General features: G+C 44.0%; 1 protein-coding gene across 3 annotated transcripts in view; it reads left to right on the top strand.

The window, feature by feature from the left end:
- RAB28 (RAB28, member RAS oncogene family) overlaps nucleotides 1–15204 on the top strand; it is a 56702-nt gene extending 41498 nt beyond the window's left edge. The window contains exons 5-8 of one of the 3 annotated variants that reach the window (XM_037529053.2): nucleotides 4989–5092; nucleotides 7838–7915; nucleotides 9340–9350; nucleotides 13235–13964. In XM_037529053.2, coding sequence (XP_037384950.1) covers nucleotides 4989–5092; nucleotides 7838–7915; nucleotides 9340–9350; nucleotides 13235–13433 — 392 coding nt within the window. In that variant the 3' untranslated portion in view covers nucleotides 13434–13964. Of the gene's footprint in view, nucleotides 1–403; nucleotides 592–4988; nucleotides 5093–7837; nucleotides 7916–9339; nucleotides 9351–13234; nucleotides 13965–14655 lie in introns of those variants that run through there. The other 2 variants (XM_037529052.2, XM_054687886.1) reach the window with 2 other exon arrangements.
- Nucleotides 15205–18283: the final 3079 nt, after the last annotated feature.

Raw genomic sequence — 18283 nt, 5'->3', positions numbered from 1 at the left:
GTCAAAATTTATACATAATTTTAAGCGCATGTAAATCAAATCTAATAAGCTAAGGAATTTTCTTGTCATATTTGGCCTAATCATGATGGATCACTTTTAAACATTATATAATTTCACAATTTGTATAAACAGCTGCAAGTACTTTGTAAAGGATTTTATGTAATCAAGTATAAAGGCAAAGAGTGTCTTATTTTATAAGGCCAATGGGTTCAGTTTTATGATTTATTGTTATTAATGACTGCTTTTAAAGTACTCATAAATATTAATTAGCTATAGAATTGTTCACTTTTTAAATAATAATTAACATTTAAAGTTTGTCTTTATTCTTTTCATTAAAACTCTAAATAAGGGTTCGCTAAATAAAAGTTCATCCGCAAAACTTCTGTTCTTTCTTCTCTGCCAGACCTAACTGGTGAGGAATCGCGTGGCTGCGTGGAATCTTCCCCTGCTGATGACTGGTGTTGGGAGTTTGGTTGTCCCTCTGAGCCCCAGGTTTTTTGTGTGTGTGGAATTAGAATAATGCTTTACTTATTTGTCAGGATTGTTATGAGGCTTAAAGTGTTTTGCAAATTTTGAGACACTTTAGGTTACTTCAGAAGTCTCCTAGGGTGACTTCTCTACCTCGGCTTTTGCCCTCCTACATCCTTCCTTGTGGAAGGAGCCAGAGTCTGTCCCTCCTGTCCTAACTACTTTTGGTGTGGAAGCATCCTGAGAGGCGGGGGGGGGGGGGGGGGGGGGGGGGGGGGGTTGGGGGATGGGGTGGGGGTGGGGGTGGGGATGCGGGGGGTGGGGATGCCCTGAGACTACTGGCTTCCTTTTTTATTTGCTTTACTGTTTGCTGTTGTTTGTGTGGAAATAAATTAATACATTGTTTTCAAGTAGAGCAGATTTTTCAAAATGCGCAGCTCACACTGCGCTTGTGGCCGAGACCCTCAGGTGGCCTCAGGTGCTGAGCCTGAATCCAAGTCTGCTAGGGCACATCCCTCTGTGTGTACCTTTTCTGGGTTGTGTCCCAACCACTGTAACACTTTCTCTTCCAGCTTTCCCATCATTTGGTTGGCTTATCATCATCATTTAGATCTCTGGTCAGAGGTATATAAACTTGTCCTAATTGTTATGTTGGTTTCTGTCATGCTCTGTCACTCTTTGGCTGATTACTTCCCCTCCTCCTTTTCAGATCATAACTGTGGCATTGCCTTGTGTGCTTGTTTACTTGTTTGTCATCCTTCGCCCTCATCAATGTGAGAATAAGAATAGTGTCTGTGTTGTTCTCTCAGTGATAGGTTGCGCTTAGGATAGTACTTGATACGTGATAGGATGCTTCTATTAAGAGATAAATAATAAAAATAATAAAATGTTTTTTAACCTCTTTTAAGGAAGTGCACGGACCATCTTTTTTTTTTTTTCCCCAACCTTTGAGTTTTGCAACTGTATGGTTAATCAGAATCATCGTTGTATTAAGTTGGCTGTAGTATCTTTCAGGATGAAGCTGCATGTACATAAGTATAAAACTTGTTGCTGGCAAGAGTCTCAGCAATTTCTGCACCCATTAGATTATCCTCTAATGCCTTAGCCTCTCAGTTCCCTGAATTGTTTACCCCAGTCATCTTGCCCGCGCCTGCACTAGTAGGGTTTTCCTGAAGCCCTTCGGCACTGGTTCTGCACTTCTCCATGACATCAGTGTCAGCTTCATGCATCTGAATCTGATATCTGCTCCCTTCCCAGTCCTCATCCTATAGTGATCCAAATCCAGTAATTTTTAAACTTACATAAGATCTTAACATCATTTCATCACTTTCATTTTTCATTTTATGGAATCCCCCCCCCCAACATACAGTCAGTCCATGCTTTGCCCTTACAATCTCTCTTTCACATTTACTTCAGGTCCCTTACATTTATATTCACCTTGCCTGCCCTTCTGCTCAGTTATTGCACATGGTGGGGAAACTCCAGCTCTACTTAAATCAAAGTCACTATCTACTTACACCCCACCCACTCAGCTGAATGTAGTTGGAACAACACCTGCAATATGCCATGTCTCATTTCAGGTCCAGCTTAGCTATCTTTAGGTGATTTCTCTCTATCTTTCACATTGCAGTCAAATCCACTAGGACATCCTACTCACTTTGTATTCCAGACTTCCAGTGAGGCTGTGCCCACTTTTCACCATCTCTGCTGCTGTCACTCTTGTCCAAATGACCATCTTCTCCCTCCTAGATTTTTATATTAACCTGCTCAATGACTTTTTTACTTTATACTTGACTCTGTAATTTATTTTCAACTAAGCAACTCAGATGACCCTTTTAAAAAGTATGTCAGAATATATCGATTTTTTTTTTCTTACAACTGCACAGTAACTTCTCTCTTATAGTGCCTTTTATGTGTGATCTGGTTTTTTAAACCTCATTTCCCACTCTTACTCTTGATTGCTAACTTATTTCAGCCACTGTAGCCTCTGCTTTTTCTTTGAATCTGTTAAGATAACCCTTTGTTCTTACAGTTCCACCTTCTTGCAAGGCATTCCCCCAGATTTCCTTGTTCCTTCGCCTTCCTAAGGTCTTTGACCCACCTGTTTAAAGAGTTGTTCCCGTCATGCGCCCTTCAACTTTTTCCATAAAATGTGTTTATTATGCTTGTTGGTCTCTTTCCCTTCACTAAAACATGAGCTCATTGTTATATCTGCAGCCCCAGGACAATGCTTGGCTAAAGCAGGCACTCAGTTATTTGGTGAGTGAATGAATGAATGAATGATCAATTTAGTGGTTATCCATTGGAATCGTTAGAATATATTTAACAGGGTGTAGTGTGGTTGAAGTCAAATTGCATGTCTGTAATATTAATGTCTTTGTGCTTCAGTTACTTAGACATTGGAAGGAAATCCACCAAAATGTTAACTTGTCTCTTGTTAATGACATTTTCAATTACATTTTCATGATTGTTCTCCTGAATGTTTGGGATATGAGCATATGTTGTCATTAGGAAAATTTAAGTCCATTTCTAACAATGAAATACGAGAACTAGAACAGAATGTTCACTGAAGGACAGAAGGAAATGGAATCACCAGAGCAGCAGGCATGTTTCTACACTTCCGAAGATGGGTACTAGAGAGTCATTTTAAGGATGCTGTTAAAAAACAGAAGAACAAAAATATTTTTACCAGTATCTTACCATGTTTTCATCTTCACAATTTACGTTCCTCTATTATTTAGAATGAAGTACTGTAGTCACTGGGCTCTCATAAGTGTTCCCTCTAAAAATCTAACACAGCACAGGGAATCCTTGTAGGGCATTTTTATCTGCGGTCTCACTGGTTGGAATCTCAGATATATAAAGGGAATTATTATTAATGGTCTTTGATGTTCATCATACTTTAATATTCATAATGATTACTGGAGAACCTAGATTATATTTTCTTCATCTTCTTCTCATTGCTTGTAGAATAGGTACTTAATAAATGTTGAATAAATACTTTTTTTTCATTTGACCAGTGTTAATATTAATCTCTCATGGATACCTTTATTTTGGGAAAAAAAAAGACTTTTGCTTCATATTAAATCGCTCAGTATTAGGGATAAACTTAGTTGATCGTTAGGGAGCTGTGAGGTAGGGTGGAGTGGAAAGGGAGGAAGGAGAAAAACAGAACTGTGGGCTGTTCCATTGGAAAAGACAAATGCACATACATTAAATGACAAGTTTCGTGTTTTGTTTTTTAATTGGACAGTGATTTCATTGGGGATTCCCCCAATGATTTGTTCCTGCTCTCACTGAATTAAGAAAGTATTTTAGCTTCAATATTATGAGAAACTAGATGTATAAATGTTAGTGTTAATAGCTTAGTATTTTAGTCTTTTGCAACTTGATGCCTGTGGTATCTGGACATTTTTTTACCTATTCTTGTAAATAAGGTCTCAGTGATGTTTAAGGAACAGAAACTTTGTGGCTAGAAAAGAAAAATAGCTTCATATTATCCAAGGTAAGCAATATAAATGGGGCTCAGGAATCTTCCCCTAGATCAAAAATCTCCTAGAGAAAGATCTCTGGAACCTACCAAATAAAGACCTTCAACATAATTTTAAATAAAGCCTTTTATGTAGCATGCAAGAATTTTTCAGTTGACAATCAATTGCCACTATTATGTAGGCTTACTAGATTTGCAAATTTACAAGTTTTTATAAGTCAGTTGGGTCCCTTCCTCAGGAAATCAGTTTAAGTTTTTTTTCCTATATTGACTCAAAGAGCCTAGTTGTCCTTAAATCCTGTGACTATATTTGCCTTATAATTTGACGGCATTGAGTCAACACCCTAATGGGGTCTGTAATGTTGTAAAAAGGGAAACTGTTCAATAAAGGATCACATTTGAAAAAAACAGACTGTGCTGGATAAATCCAGCATTGGATGTGGGCACTGTGCTTTGCTTTAAAGCCCCTACGACTGTTCAAGGAACTTTGCCTATTACTTACAAAATGGACAACTGAGTTGTATCTTTGTGAAATTACGCCATGACTGTAAATAACATGTACACAGTGAAAGGTTGATTATGTTTTAACAGAAAGTTGTGTATTTGTGTTAGCATTAAAGTTCATAGTGATTATAAAACTATTCTGATAATGCAATTGAACTGCTTGGGTAAGCGCATCTTTTCATGAATCACTATCTCTAAGCATGTTATTTTAAGTAGATTTTTTGGAGTACTTTCAATGTGTCTGAAGCTATATAGAAAATAATAGTGATTGTTTTCAGTTTTTGAGCCCTTATTTTCCTGTCATGGATTAATTCTCAAAGAATCCTGTATAAGTTAAATATATTTGTTATTTCCAGTGTTTAGATCTGGAGACTATGGCAGGAAGAAGTTAAATAGCTTGACGGGGATTACATAACTAGTATCTAAGTGGGATATAGTATTGGGAAATTAGTCAAATTTAAATATGTTAAAAATGTATTGATTGATTCTAATATTAAATTTTATTCTCTGTTTAATGCTTTTCTAGTTGATTTGGAACATATGCGGACAGTGAAAACCGAAAAGCACTTACGGTTTTGCCAGGAAAATGGTTTTAGTAGCCACTTTGTCTCAGCAAAGACAGGCGACTCTGTAAGTAAAATAATGAATACTGAGTGTTCTAAGTGACATTTTGCTTTTATTTACTAAGATTCTAAGAAGTATACTTCCATTACTTAACATTTGAAGCAAATTAGTTCTTATTAAAGACATAAAATGTTTTCGATGATCATACTCTGTTTATATTTTGTAATTCACTTAGCATAGCTTTATGGTCATTTTGGGGAATTTAAAAATACAAGAACTAAAAAGAATACAAATCACCTGTAATCTCCTACTCATAACCTCTGATCTTTTCCTGGTGCTGGTGCTAGCAGGTTGCAGCTCCTGGGGGCCTGCTCTGTGACAGGTGCTGTACTGCTCTGCTCGCCTCTCTCTTCTAGATGAGCCTTACATGGCTGGTGCAGTGGGCTCCAGCACCCCACCTCTGCCTGCCACTCCCTGGCACAGGATTGTCCTCAGCTGTCACTGCCGCAGTTAGCCCACATCTCCATAGCGGGCATCCTAGTCGCTGACCGCCAGCCTCTTTCTCCAGCTCACGCCCTTGATGCCTCCACCTGTCCTACAAGACATAGACCCCGACACCTTTTCTCTTACACCCTCGTTGTTCCTCCCCGCAGTTACATCCCACGGCCAGTCAGACCATCGCCACGCGCACTTCCCATTTTCCACTTCCTCTCATCAGACTCCCTTGGGAACAGCTGACTCTGGGTGAAGCCAAACCCCTACCTTTCTGTGGCTGCACCCAAGTATTTGAACATGACTGAAGAAAACCACAGAGGCATGTGGGAGATTTTCCGGAACTTTCACGCTCGCTCCCTACAAGTGGCCCCTTTGCACAGTGCAGTGATTCTACCACGTCTGTAGTCCGTGGTCTGGTGCCTTCCCCCAGATTCCATAGTTTCTCCTCTCTCCCTCATCGTCAGGTCCTCCCTGTCCGTTCTGTCAGGTGATTGCCTTGTTTCCTGTTTGATTAGAAAGTGGAGACAAGCGGATGAGCCCGTCCACAGACTCCTGCCACCGCTTCTTCCCCATCCTCCCCGCTGCCTGGGGCCGCTGTCTTCCCCTCCTCTGTGGCTGCCGTGGGGTGAGCCACCTCTGCCGTTGCTTGGGTGACCCCCTGCCGGTGCTAGTCCCATTTTTCTTGCCTGCTAGTTGCCGTGGCTTAGCAGTTCTCTCTTGCCAGCCCCTTAGCGTTTCCTGTCTACGGGATTACCAGCATACAAAATAGTGTGACTTATCTTAAAAACAAGAAATCTCTTGGTCCCACAACTTGCCATAGCTATTGGCTTCTTTCCCGTGGACTTTTTGAAAGTATTGTCCGCAGTCCTCTGCTCCCAGTTTCTCTTGGTCAGTTCTGGAGTTTTGCCCCCAATAATGTTGCGGGTCCCAACCTTGTCCCCAAACTGCTTTATCAGGGTCACCAATAATCTCCTTTTTGCTATATCCAATGTTGTTCTTAGTCCTCCTCTTACTTGATTTAGTTACAGCATATAAAATAGTTGATTACCCTTTCCTCTTTGAAATACTTTATTCATTTAGCTTCTAAGAGGATCACAGTACACCTCCTGGGTTGCCTCCTACCTCCTAACTACTCTCCTTCAGTCCTCTCTGCTAGTTCCTTCTTCTCTCTCCAGCTTCTAGATACTGGAGCGTCCTCGGATTCAGTCCTTAGATAGCTCTATTTCTAGACTATTCCCCAGTGACCTCTTCTAGGCTCATGACTTTGACCAGACCCTTTCCTTGAACTCATGCATCCTGCTGCCCACCCATTATGAGTCATTCTCCCGTGGCTTCTATTTCACTCAGAATAAAAGCTAAATTCCTTCCAATAGACATATAGGAGATCTTACCTGATTTATTCCCTCTTAATTTCTTTGAGCTGTTTCTTTTATAATTGCTCTTTTTCCCTCTGTTCAATCATATGAGCTTTCCTATATAGTTCCTTCACCATTGATCATCGGTGAGCTAACATAAAGTAAGGTTTTTAAGGTGCAAATGACATCAACCTTTCGGGGGTATGTGTCTCTCTTTGATTAGAAATGAAAATTAAAATTAGTAGAGTTGTGATAAATATGCAGTAAATGATCGTGGGCTAAGTAGGGACAGATGCTAAGGCAAAGGCAAGTATCACACTTCACAGCTGGTGTGGGGGCTGGAGCCCCAGGGGTCACAGTGCTGGGCAGAAGTTCCCTGGGTGAGGAAGCTGTTTGTAGATTCTTGTTTGTCTGTCTGGAGCAGACTGCTCCTTTGATCTGAACTGATACAACACTGAAAAGAGTCCTAAGTTTTTTTTTGCTCAGGAGATACAATTATTTTGAAATTGATGAGAGCCACAAAAATTATTAAAGGGTTGGGAAGACAGACCTTCAAGAACGGCTAAAGCCAGAGCAAAAGACCAGTATAGAATTAACTGTGAAAAACCTGGGTAGTGTAGTTTTCATTTTCTTCAGGACATATAGGAGTCTGTCACACTGGCAGATTTTTTTAAAATGTAGTAGTTATAATTAATTGTCATATGTTAAATCTTTAGAGGTATAAGTTTATAGGGATAATTCTTATTTTTAGACAAGTTCAGTGAGTTGTGTGGATTTTCAAATTATGTTTTAATCATTTAAAAATTATTATATTTAAAATATTGCTATTTTTGATAACGCTAATTTTGGAATCACCTCGTACATACTTTTGCTGTTTATCATTTTTTAGAAAGTTCCATTTATTTGAAAGTAACTTAAGCATGCCTGTTTTAAATCATTTAAATCTATTTCTGTTATGTAGGTCTTCCTGTGTTTTCAGAAAGTTGCTGCTGAAATCCTTGGAATCAAATTAAACAAAGCAGAAATAGAACAGTCACAGGTGATTATACTGAACTTTATATTTTAAAACAATTTATTTCTTAAAAGATACTAATTTCACTCTTGAATCCTTTCACTTTTATACATTCTATGTACCTGTCCTTAAAAGTATTAGAAATAAATGTTTGTGTAAATCAGTGTTTATAGTAATAGATGGAGGATGTTACCTTTTTGCCAAATTATGATATCCTTGAAATTTTTGTTTTATCCTTTTTGTGTTGAGAAGATGAGATTAACACAATAAAGATATCAACAGTGATTAAATAACATTCTGACTGTATTGTTTCATACTTCTTTATTAAAGTTCTCCAAGGATTACTGTATAACATTCTTTTATATTTCATAGAAAATCGCAGCTGTTCATCGAGTTCAGTCTTAGTGAGAATTACTCCATTTGGCATCTTCCAAGTTTCAGTTGATAAAATATTTTTTCTATTTTTAAAAAGTCTGTGCCATTTGATCTTCTCTAAGGCATTCTACACTATTATGATATCAATTCTTGATGTTATTTTATTATTGACTTAATGTATTCAATACTGAGGACTTCTGAGTTCTTTCATTATTCTAGACAGTTCTCTGTGCCTAAGGAATTAACGCTGGTGGTCACACACTTAAAAATACTGCTGCGATAGTGCACCATTGCACATGCTTGCTAGGATACAAAACCACAGCAAAAGCCTTTAAAGTTCAGCCTCAGATGTGTTTGGTTTGAAGCACAAATAAATTGCAAATTTTTTTAATCCCCTTCACTCCATCCTAACCCGTGCAGCTCAAAGGGTATATTGGTCTTTTCCTTGTCCTTAAAGAAGTTCCTCTGGAGTCTTTTGTCTTATTTTCATGGTGTTAGCGAGTGCTTTAAAATAATCAGAGCTAGTTGAAAATTGTTGTTTTGATGTGGCTGTTTCTTGGCCTGGATTAAAATATTTGGAACTCTGGAAATCTACTTTTATTTCTCATTATTCAAAGTCATTTATTTCTGAACTTACTTTGGCCAGACATAGAGTTAAGCTATTTTGTGCTAAGTAAGTGGCTCACACACACATAAAAATAGTTGTTTGGGTTTTATTTTAATACATTATTATAGTTGAGTAGTATTCCACTGTGTGTGTGTGTGTGTGTGTGTGTGTGTGTGAAAATGGCTCAAAGAGAAACTGGCACAAAGAATTTGAAAAACTTAGGTTGTGTTTTGGAATCAGAAGAATAGTTTGGTTAAGATAATGGCTTTTTGTGTCTGTTTGAAAGGCGTTTGAGAACAGATTACAGAGATGCCTAGGTGATCCATTTTACCTAACATATTGGCAGTGGGAAGTAATTTTTTAAATGAGGAAATAAATGAGAGCAGGTTTTAGATAGGATTAATCTAATGCGATTTCTTTGGTGTGTGGTTGGATGGGAAGGGGATTGAGAAGACTGGGTGACTGCCAGCGTGTGATAAGGTCCAGAGCCAGGGGTGACAGGAAAGGCTGAGTGTAAGGAGCATTTCAGAGGAGAATCAGTGGGACTTGGGCTATGACTCCGGCAGAGAGAGCCAGGAGACATGCAGGACTTGGGCGAGTTTTGTCCAGAGGAAGGCAGGAAGGCCAGGTCGATGGGCCCCCTGGAGAAGCCGTGCTGAACACCTGAGGCAGCCCCTCTGACTTGGGCCACTTGGATCCATTTGAAGGCGAAGTGGTAGCGAAGCTGCATTAAGAGCTCAGCTTCCCCTTAGTTACAGGAGCCAGAAAAAAATCACTGTTTTTGACTTTAGAGACATCCAGGTTTTTTTTTTTTTTTAACAGTCAGTTCTCAAGTTGAAATTACACAGTTTTTTTTTTTTTTACTTTTTTTCTTTTTTAAAGATTTATTTATTTATTCATACAAGCACTGGGTACAGTCAGGAGCACGGGAGGGTGAGAGAATTCACCAGAGCCAGAGCGGGGAGCAGAACAGGCAGACTGACGAAATACACTGCTGAGGGGAGCAGGGGGTGCGGCAGGAGAGTTCTGCACGCCATGTGGGACCCACGCCCGGCAGCTGGGGATCGAACCGGCGCTGCAGAGGCTGCGGGCAGCTTAGCAGCCCAGCGCTCAACCGTTGCGCCACCGGGGAGGCCCCATAGTTTGTTTTTTTAATTGAGGTAATATTGGTTTACAACACTGTGTATTATTTAGAAGTAGCCTCAATTCTACAGTCAGACTTCTAGGGGGTATTGGTTTGGTTTTATCTGGCCTTTTGTTTTGTTTCTTTATATTCTACATGTAAGTGAATGATCTGCTACTTGTCTTTCTCCTACTGACTTACTTCACTTAGCATAAGACAAATTTAATTGAGAAGGTGTTAGATGTGCTAACTACACTGCTAACTCCCTGTGAGGCCAGAGAGGCTAGTAAACTGCTGGCAGTTATGGATGTTTCTCACGGCATAGACTGGCCTATTACATGGAAGGAAAAGAAGACTCACTTTCGTTAAAGCTCCTACTGTGTGCAAAGTGTTATGTTCTATTCAAGCTTAAATTGGTAGCTCTCATCTTGACATGCTTTAAATATTTATCAGTCATACTATTCTTGAATAGTTTCTGCATCTGTTTTCTGTGCTAGACCTTCATACATCTCAAAATCAGAGACCATGTGTTATTTACCTGCTCTCCGTGCCTAGAGGAGCGATGACTTTAGGATGATGGTGACATGTTTTAGGCTTCAGGCACGGCAGACTGATTTCTGTGATGGAAAATGCATTACCCCTCTCTGGATTAATTGCAGAAGTGGCCAAAAATGTCTCTGGTGTCTTCCCAAGAGTCTATTTCTGCTCCCTAGCCCCAGCTCCTCGGCTGCTGCCTTCCCAACCCTCTAGATAGACACCACTTTTATTGCCAGTGTCCACTCCCAAATGCCCTTTGACTAGAGGGGGCCGAGGCTGGTGCTGAGCCACACGGCCGCTTTGCTCTGAGGTGTACTTGGTTGTTTTTACTCCATTGACTAATAGTAGGGAATATGAGTGTACTTGATGGCCCAAAAAATAAAACAAGGTGTTTTGTAGGAAACATTTTCTCTGAAAATATCAATGGATGGTTTGTAAACAAACTGACTACTTTGAAACCACCTTCTGTGAAGTTTATGGCATGGAGATTTTGTTTTTTTATTCATAGAAATCAAAGTTTTGAATCTGCACAGCCTTGGTTCTAGCTTCCAGTTTAGAAACTGTGTACAAAACTTTGTGTCAAACAGCCAAGGCCTCCAAGAAAGATGTTGCCTTGTTACTTCATTTCATGTGATGAAAATTAATGGTGAAAATCCAAGTCATTTATGTTAGTCAGTACTTCGACCAAATGTCGACCACAGGTCAGTAACCTGGTTGTGTTTATAGGATGGGCTTTAAACCAACATTCTGAGGATTAATGAGTTGCTCACTGATTATGAAAATCCCTTGTCTTTATGAGGAGCCATAGTTTGCACGGAACAATTAGGCTTGCTGAGGTCAGAGAGTGCTGTCCGGCGTTTCACCCGTGTACCCCCCTCATACCTCACGTGACAGCTGGTAATGCTCCTGTTGATAGCGTCAGGCAGAGTGCCTAGTAAATCATGAGTCTGGGCCAGGAGTTAGCACTGCTTGCTGGAGAGGGGCGAAGCGCCCCGTGCTCACTTTACTGTTTGCCCAGTCCTGTAGATGCAGTCGCCGACATGGTCCACGGCGTGTTCTTCCACACCTCTTAATCAAGAGATATTATTATGAAGGAAGAATTTTCTGAAATAGATATTTAGAATTATTATTATTATTTAAAAAGGTTTATTTATGTATACAAGAACTGGCGTACAGGCCAGAGGTGTGTGTGGGGGGGGGTGAGAGGATTCACCAGAGGTGGGGGAACAGAACAGGCAGACTGACCAAAGTACACTGCTGAGGGGAGCAGCAGGCAGCCAGGAGAGGTCTGCTGCGCCATGTGGGTTGCTCCCTGGCAGGCCAGATTTGAACTTACGCTGCAGAGGCTGCAGATTGCTTCATAGGTTGCATCTTTTTTTTTTTTTTCAAATGTTGGTATTTATCTCTCCTTCTTTACTATTTTTTTTTTTTTTAAGATTTATTTATTTATTTATACAAGCACTGGGGACAGTCAGAAGCGCGGGAGGGTGAGAGAATTCACCAGAGCCAGAGCGGGGAGCAGAGCAGGCAGAAGGACCGAAGGACACTGCTGAGGGGAGCAGCGGGCGGCAGGAGAGGTCTGCGCGCCATGTGGGACCCTCCTCCGGAGGCCGGGGAGCAGCCGGGGATCGAACCGGCGCTGCAGAGGCCACGGGCAGCTTCGCAACCCAGCGCTCAACCGCTGCGCCACCGGGAAGGCCCATAGGTTTCATCTTAACCCCTTGCGCCACCAGGGAGGCCCGATATTTGGAATTAGTTTTAAAAATCAGGGATAGTTTAAATCTAAAAGACTGGGGGAGCCTGTTACCTCTGTCCTATGTATTTGTCATACGTGGTCTTTTCTTCGGTTTTGTGGCAATCCAAAACCTAGCCAAGTGGTTTGGATTCTTAAGTCAGCAAAACTCTGAAACCCTTAGACATTTGAAAACAATAGCTGTGTGCTTAAGTATCGTATGTCATTTTTTTTTTTTTAAATGACAGAAAACTGCCATTTGAACTGATTTATTTTACCTGGAATTTGGAAGCATGGAGGGAGGGGGGTGAGCAGCAAAGGTCGTCTTTGACAGGAACACTGTTAGCTGTAAACCATTGTCATGGGGTATGGCCGCCTCTGATTTACACCTCCGCCTCTTTATACCTGCAAAGAAATTTAACTGCTCTTCGGCTGTTCCCACCACACGTAAGTCCACAAGTGAGCACTTTCGGGGTCTCGTAGCCTCGTACTTGCTTTCACCGTGAGGGCCAAGAGACCGGTGAACAGTGCCGTGAGTGCCCCTGCGTGGGCAGTGTGGACGCGGCCTGGGAGACCGGCATGGTGTCTGCTGAAGGACACGGAGTTCACGCTGTCGCGTGGAAAAGCCCCATCATGCGTCATTGTCCTCTGAGAGGCTGGGCTTTGTATAGTGGCATGTGACTGTGGGATGAAAAAGGGAACTCACTGGGAGGTTCAGTAGACACGTCTCCCTCAGGGCCTGGAACTGTCAAGAATAACGTTTCTTGGATCTTTGTTCGTTTTCTTTCCTGTTGGGCTGTCTATGTTCTGCTCTTTCTTTTGTGCTTTGTGTAAATTTGTGTTGACTTTCTTTTTCTACCTGATGTTCTCCTCTATTTTCACTGAATATACTTTCCATTTTCTTCTTCCTCTCCCTACCCCCTTCTTCATCTTGTTTACTTGGTGTGCTGTGGAACTGACAGGCGCTGCCAGGGCCGAAACAGTGACGTGCTGGGAAGAAGATCCTCAACATTCCAGCTCCGCTCAGAGTAGAGTCTGTGCAGTACAGTGGTGCAGGGATGGGCTGATAAATTCTTGGTTTGGGGAGCGGGGTTGGGCAGAACTAGTGGATGTTTTCCTGTTCTTTATTCCTTACGACAAGAGAAGTTCAAGTGTGATTGTACCTTATTGAGAATTAATATCGCTTAAGTTGTGTCTCAGAATTTTGAAAAATGGATTCTTTGCCAAGAGACTTCGGAATTAGATGAGGAATTGGGAACAAACTAAAATAACATTTCAGTTACTTTAAAACATATTTGTCTCTATGGTTGTGTTTATTACACGTGCAGTGAAGTGGAGAAGGGGCGAGTTATTTCATCATTCATTCTTTGCCATTTTGTCCTGGTAAAGCCTGGTCATTGAAAAGCATTTTTAAAATTTGCCTTGAGTGAACACTTGGCGTGCTTGTGTGTGCAGATTCAGGGCACGAGTTGAGTGCAGTGAAGAATTCCTTTTAACTTCAATAATTGCTTAGAGATGAGCAGTAGCAATAGCTAAGTTCATCAATTAAGATAGGCCTCCAAATGAGAGTTAGAGGGGACAAGGAAGAGGTAAAAGCATCTTTTGGTTTAAGTTTTTTTTGGGGGTGGGGGCGAGGTCTTTTTCCTCTTCTCTAATCAATGTGGTAAAGATTAGGAAAGAGATTTTTCAGAGCTAGTTTCTTTTTTCACTTATTTAAATTATTTTAAAAAAACATGAATATGAGGTATTTCTTAAGATTTTCCATTCTGTATTTTGTTAGGGTCACTGTGCAGGACCCAGCGGTGAGGTATTTGGAAGTAAGTGAGCAATTTGGGAGGAAAATTTTAAAACTTGGCGTCACTGAAAACGTTTCTCTTTTCTGTGTGACCCCTCTTTGATGTTTGTGCCTCTTCTCACTGATTCTTAAGTTGCTATCACCGCGCTTTAAAAAGTTATGACGAGATATACTAGTTTATGGAAATAATTAATAATGACATTTTTATTTGAAATTATGAAATTTGGCCTATGAACTAAAATGTGTGAGTAATTAAATTCCTGTGCTGTAAATTACAACCAGGTTTTCATTTTTCAAATTGATGTGTCAGTTTTTTGTTAGACTTGTGATAACCTTAAGGTAATGTCATAAAACCTGGGGAGACTCAACAAATGAGTTGCCGTTAAGTTTCTAAAAGACAAACAAACCAGCCTCCACCCCCAAATCCTAACTCCCCGTTCGCTGGTTCGGTCCCTTCGTGAAGGATCCAGCGCCCGCTTCATTTATGGCGTCTGTCACCAGGAGTTTCGCCAGAGTTCAGAGAATGAAAATATACTTTAAGGAGCCCTTTCTAAATGTTCTGATGTGCCGATAATAACCGTGTTTTCCTTTACGGCAGAGGGTGGTGAAGGCAGACATCGTGAACTACAGCCAGGAGCCCGTGTCCAGGACCGTGAACCCCCAGCGCAGCTCCGTGTGTGCCGTGCAGTGAGCGCGGGCCTCCGCCTCCCGCCGCCCTTCTGCACACCAGGCAGGGGCGGCCTGGTCTCGCCCGGGCTGCGGCCTGGCTGCACCGTGGGGAGCTGCTCCATGTGCACCAGCCCCGGAAGGCGTCTCCTCTTGCTCTGCTGCGAACGTACATAAAGCTGATGCCGAACTGAAGATGCTTCAATAAAGCTGTCATAGAAATATTTTTTTCATTTTATAAAAAGGGCGTAAATTGTTTATATTGCAGCTCTAGCTCATAAAGTAGCATTTGATATTGTATTTTTGTGACTGTGTCACGGCGGGTCTGTGCTGTGGGCTGGGCGGGCCGGGCCTGTGGGCGCTGCGCCCCGGGCCACCCTCCCGACCCGGCAGGAGGACTCGAGTGAGTCTCGGCTCTTGTTGGATCACTGCGGGTCAGACTGTACCTGATGTTCAATTTTTCTTCTGCAAATAAATTTATTTAAACTACTTCTTGTCAGAATGTTCTTTCAACCATCTTCCTTTTAGTTCCAGAAAAGCAAAGTGTATTTGGATACAGGATCAGGATCAGGAGAAGCCTCCTAGGCTGGTGGCCGTGTGCGTGGTGAGGTGTTCTGCCGTGCCCACCGCAGGGTGAGCCCTGTGCCTGGCCTGTCGGGGCTGCCTGGCTGCTGCTTCCGGTGCCACTGGCGGTGCCCTGCCTCCCTGGGCACCCGGGGCACCATGGATACACCCTCTGTGCGTGGCATGGGCGCATGGGCCTGGAATACCACCCCCCTCCAAATGTCTGCCTCCTGCCAGCCAGCCCTTGGCACCCTGAGGGCGGGACTGTCTGTCCTAGCGGTTTCTCGCGCTGAGGCCCAGGGCTTGGGCGGGCAGCCCTCCCTCTGCCACGTGGGAGCAGCGATGAATGGACTCCCACCAAGGCAGCCTCCCTCCACAGCCGAACCTCCCGTGAGCACCTCTCGGTGGCCGCGAGCCGTTCCTGTTGTGAATCACGGTTACTCTGCCCTTGTGTTTTATTGTTTAATAAACCACGAGCTTATTGAAGGCAGTCCTGGGGCGCGCCCCTCCTAGGAGACTTGCCACAAGTGTGCGCAGAAATTCTGGATGCCTCATTTTACAGTGGTAAGGGATTTCTGAAAGTCTGTTATTTCACATCCTGTGTGACTAAGGAAGCCGAAGCTGGGAGGCAAAAAGGAACTTGCCAGAGGTCATGGAATCCCAGAGCTAGACTCGGCTCTCAAATCACTTTCAAGAGTGCTTTGAAATTTAAGACTTTTTTAAAAATTGAGGCTCTACTCATTAAACAATGGGAACTTTTAATTTAATCGAATAACCTCTAATTTCTCTACTTTTCATTTTGTAGCAACGAAGCAGCTCTGTGAGCCTTTCAAGGCACGAATCCTTCCAAGGCGTTCAGTTTAACCTTCCGCTTGATGTCCTCCTACCAGACACCATCAGTCTGAGAGGGAGAACGTTTGCCCTTGGTGCTGTCATTTTCAAATCCGGGACTGATGGCCGTCTACTGGTAAACTTGCCCAAGACTTCATGTTTCTCTTAAGGAGCAAGACCACCTTTGTGCTGTGAAAACTTGAGGTTCCTCAGAAAATGTTTTCCAATCCAGTTATTGCAGAACGACGAGCTGTACCCACTCACGCACGTAGGAGGGTGCGAGCGCGGTGCCGTGGACATGCTAGAGGAGGCAGAGACATCACCAGGGGCCTGTGGTCAGACCCAGTGGCTCTGGCCTGTGACGTGAGGGTGCCGACGGGACTGAGCAGAGGGCGGGAGAGGACCCCCGGGCACTTTCACCTGAGCCATTTTCCTTCACGCCCATCTGTCGGGGGTGTCAGTCATTGTGCCCACTGGAGGACACTGAAACTGGTCATGATGGTGCCAAGTCCTTCTTCAAGTAAGTGGTCAAACTAGAACCCACACAAGCCGCTGCTGAGACAGCGTGGATGAGGCCGGGCCCCGAGTGAGGCCGCCTTCCGCTTGGGCAGCTCACACCAAGGGCCCCCTCCTGGGGCTGAAGGGGTCCTGTAGAGGGAGGGGTGACCCAGTGCCGGCCTCTCCACCCTCACATGCACCCCTGGACCAGCGGCGTGTGCCCGGACAGCCTGCCTGGCCGCTGTGCCTCTGGCCACCGGGACGGGGACTGAGGTAGCCCCGGCCCGTGGCCTCATGGGCTGGACGGCCGCCTTGTGAGCGGGAGCGGCCGCCGCGGGCCCGCGGTTCCAGGAAGGCCGGCGCCTTGACCGGCAGGCAGCGTGCGGCCGAAGCCCACTCCCGAAGCCCACGGTACAATTTTCCCCATACCTCGGGTTTATTTTTGAAACAAAGCGTTGGATTCATGCTTATTTTGCTTTGACTGTTCCCTCTCCTGTCCACAGTTTTTAATTAAAGAAATTACAAGTCTCCCCGTCTAGTTTGAGGCACTTTGTCTGAAGACGCGTGCTCTAAAGTTTCAAACGCATTGTGGTCACCGCCGCTGCTTGGGGAGCTTTTGAAAAACACAAAAGCTCCTCAGCCAGAACTGGTCATTGGACGCTGCTTTCAAGGGCACCCGCTATTATGTGTGGCAAACCGCCCCGGGGTGGTTTCTGGAGTGACCCGGAGAGCTCCTGGGGCTGCTTTATTATTCCAGGAGGGGGTCAGCTGGGACCCTGGAAAGTCGGTTGCCGAAGCCACCGGCTGGGGCAGGAGAACTGGTGCTCTCTGCCCATTGCCCGCGGCTGCTGGCGTGTGGGGCGTCCTGAGAAAAGGCTCCCAAGATGGCAAGGCAGAGCAAATGCAGACGCCGGGCATGGCGGTGGGGTCTGCCAGCGGCCCCCCAGCGTCCACGTCTCCTGACAGCTTCCCTCATCTCCTGCTGGAGCCTCCTCCTCTGTCCCCCCTCGAAGCCCTAAGCGGAGCCTCGCAGGCCTCATCCCGTGAGGGGGACTGATTCCTCCTGGTCCCGGTGGTTGGCTCAGAACGGAGCTGCTCACCCATCAGAGCTGACGCTGGGGAGACACGGCCAGGTTTCCGAGAAAGCACAGAGAGGGAGCAAGGGGAGGGAAGAAAGAAAAGACGAGGCAGAGACTCGGCCGCCTGCACCTGAGCGGAGAGGCCGCGCTCCGGGCCTGTCTGCAGCCATCCTGGGCTGCAAAGCGCCAGCGGCCTGCAGGGCAGCCATGGCAGAGACCCCCCAGGCTGACCTTCAGGCCCCGGCAGCTCCCACCCCGCGCTCCTCTCCCTGTGCTGCGTCAGCCATCTCCAAGGACGCAACGATTCTGGTGGCTAAATATACATGGACCTGCGAGAGGACGGGCTGACGAGGGAAGTCCATAAAAACAGAGACTGGATACTTGCAATCCCCATTCAGTCGGGTTGGGGTTTCTCCTGTCCTCAGACTAATTTCTTCAAAAACTTAAAGTTACGACGTTTATAAACGTCTTAAAAATGCTTCATACAGAGAAAAGTGAAGAAGCCTGAACACCCTGTTCTCGGACCACATCAGCGGCCTTTGGGTGACAAGCCAGGCTGAGCTGTCTCTCCTCCCGCCCGCGCGTTCA

Source organism: Talpa occidentalis, unplaced genomic scaffold (assembly GCF_014898055.3).
Source record: "Talpa occidentalis isolate TD23 unplaced genomic scaffold, MPIMG_talOcc4v2.1 talOcc4.6, whole genome shotgun sequence".
In the NCBI taxonomy this organism is placed as follows: domain Eukaryota; kingdom Metazoa; phylum Chordata; class Mammalia; order Eulipotyphla; family Talpidae; genus Talpa; species Talpa occidentalis.
Note: the sequence above shows the minus strand (reverse complement) of the source record. Positions and strands in the feature narration are given on the sequence as shown.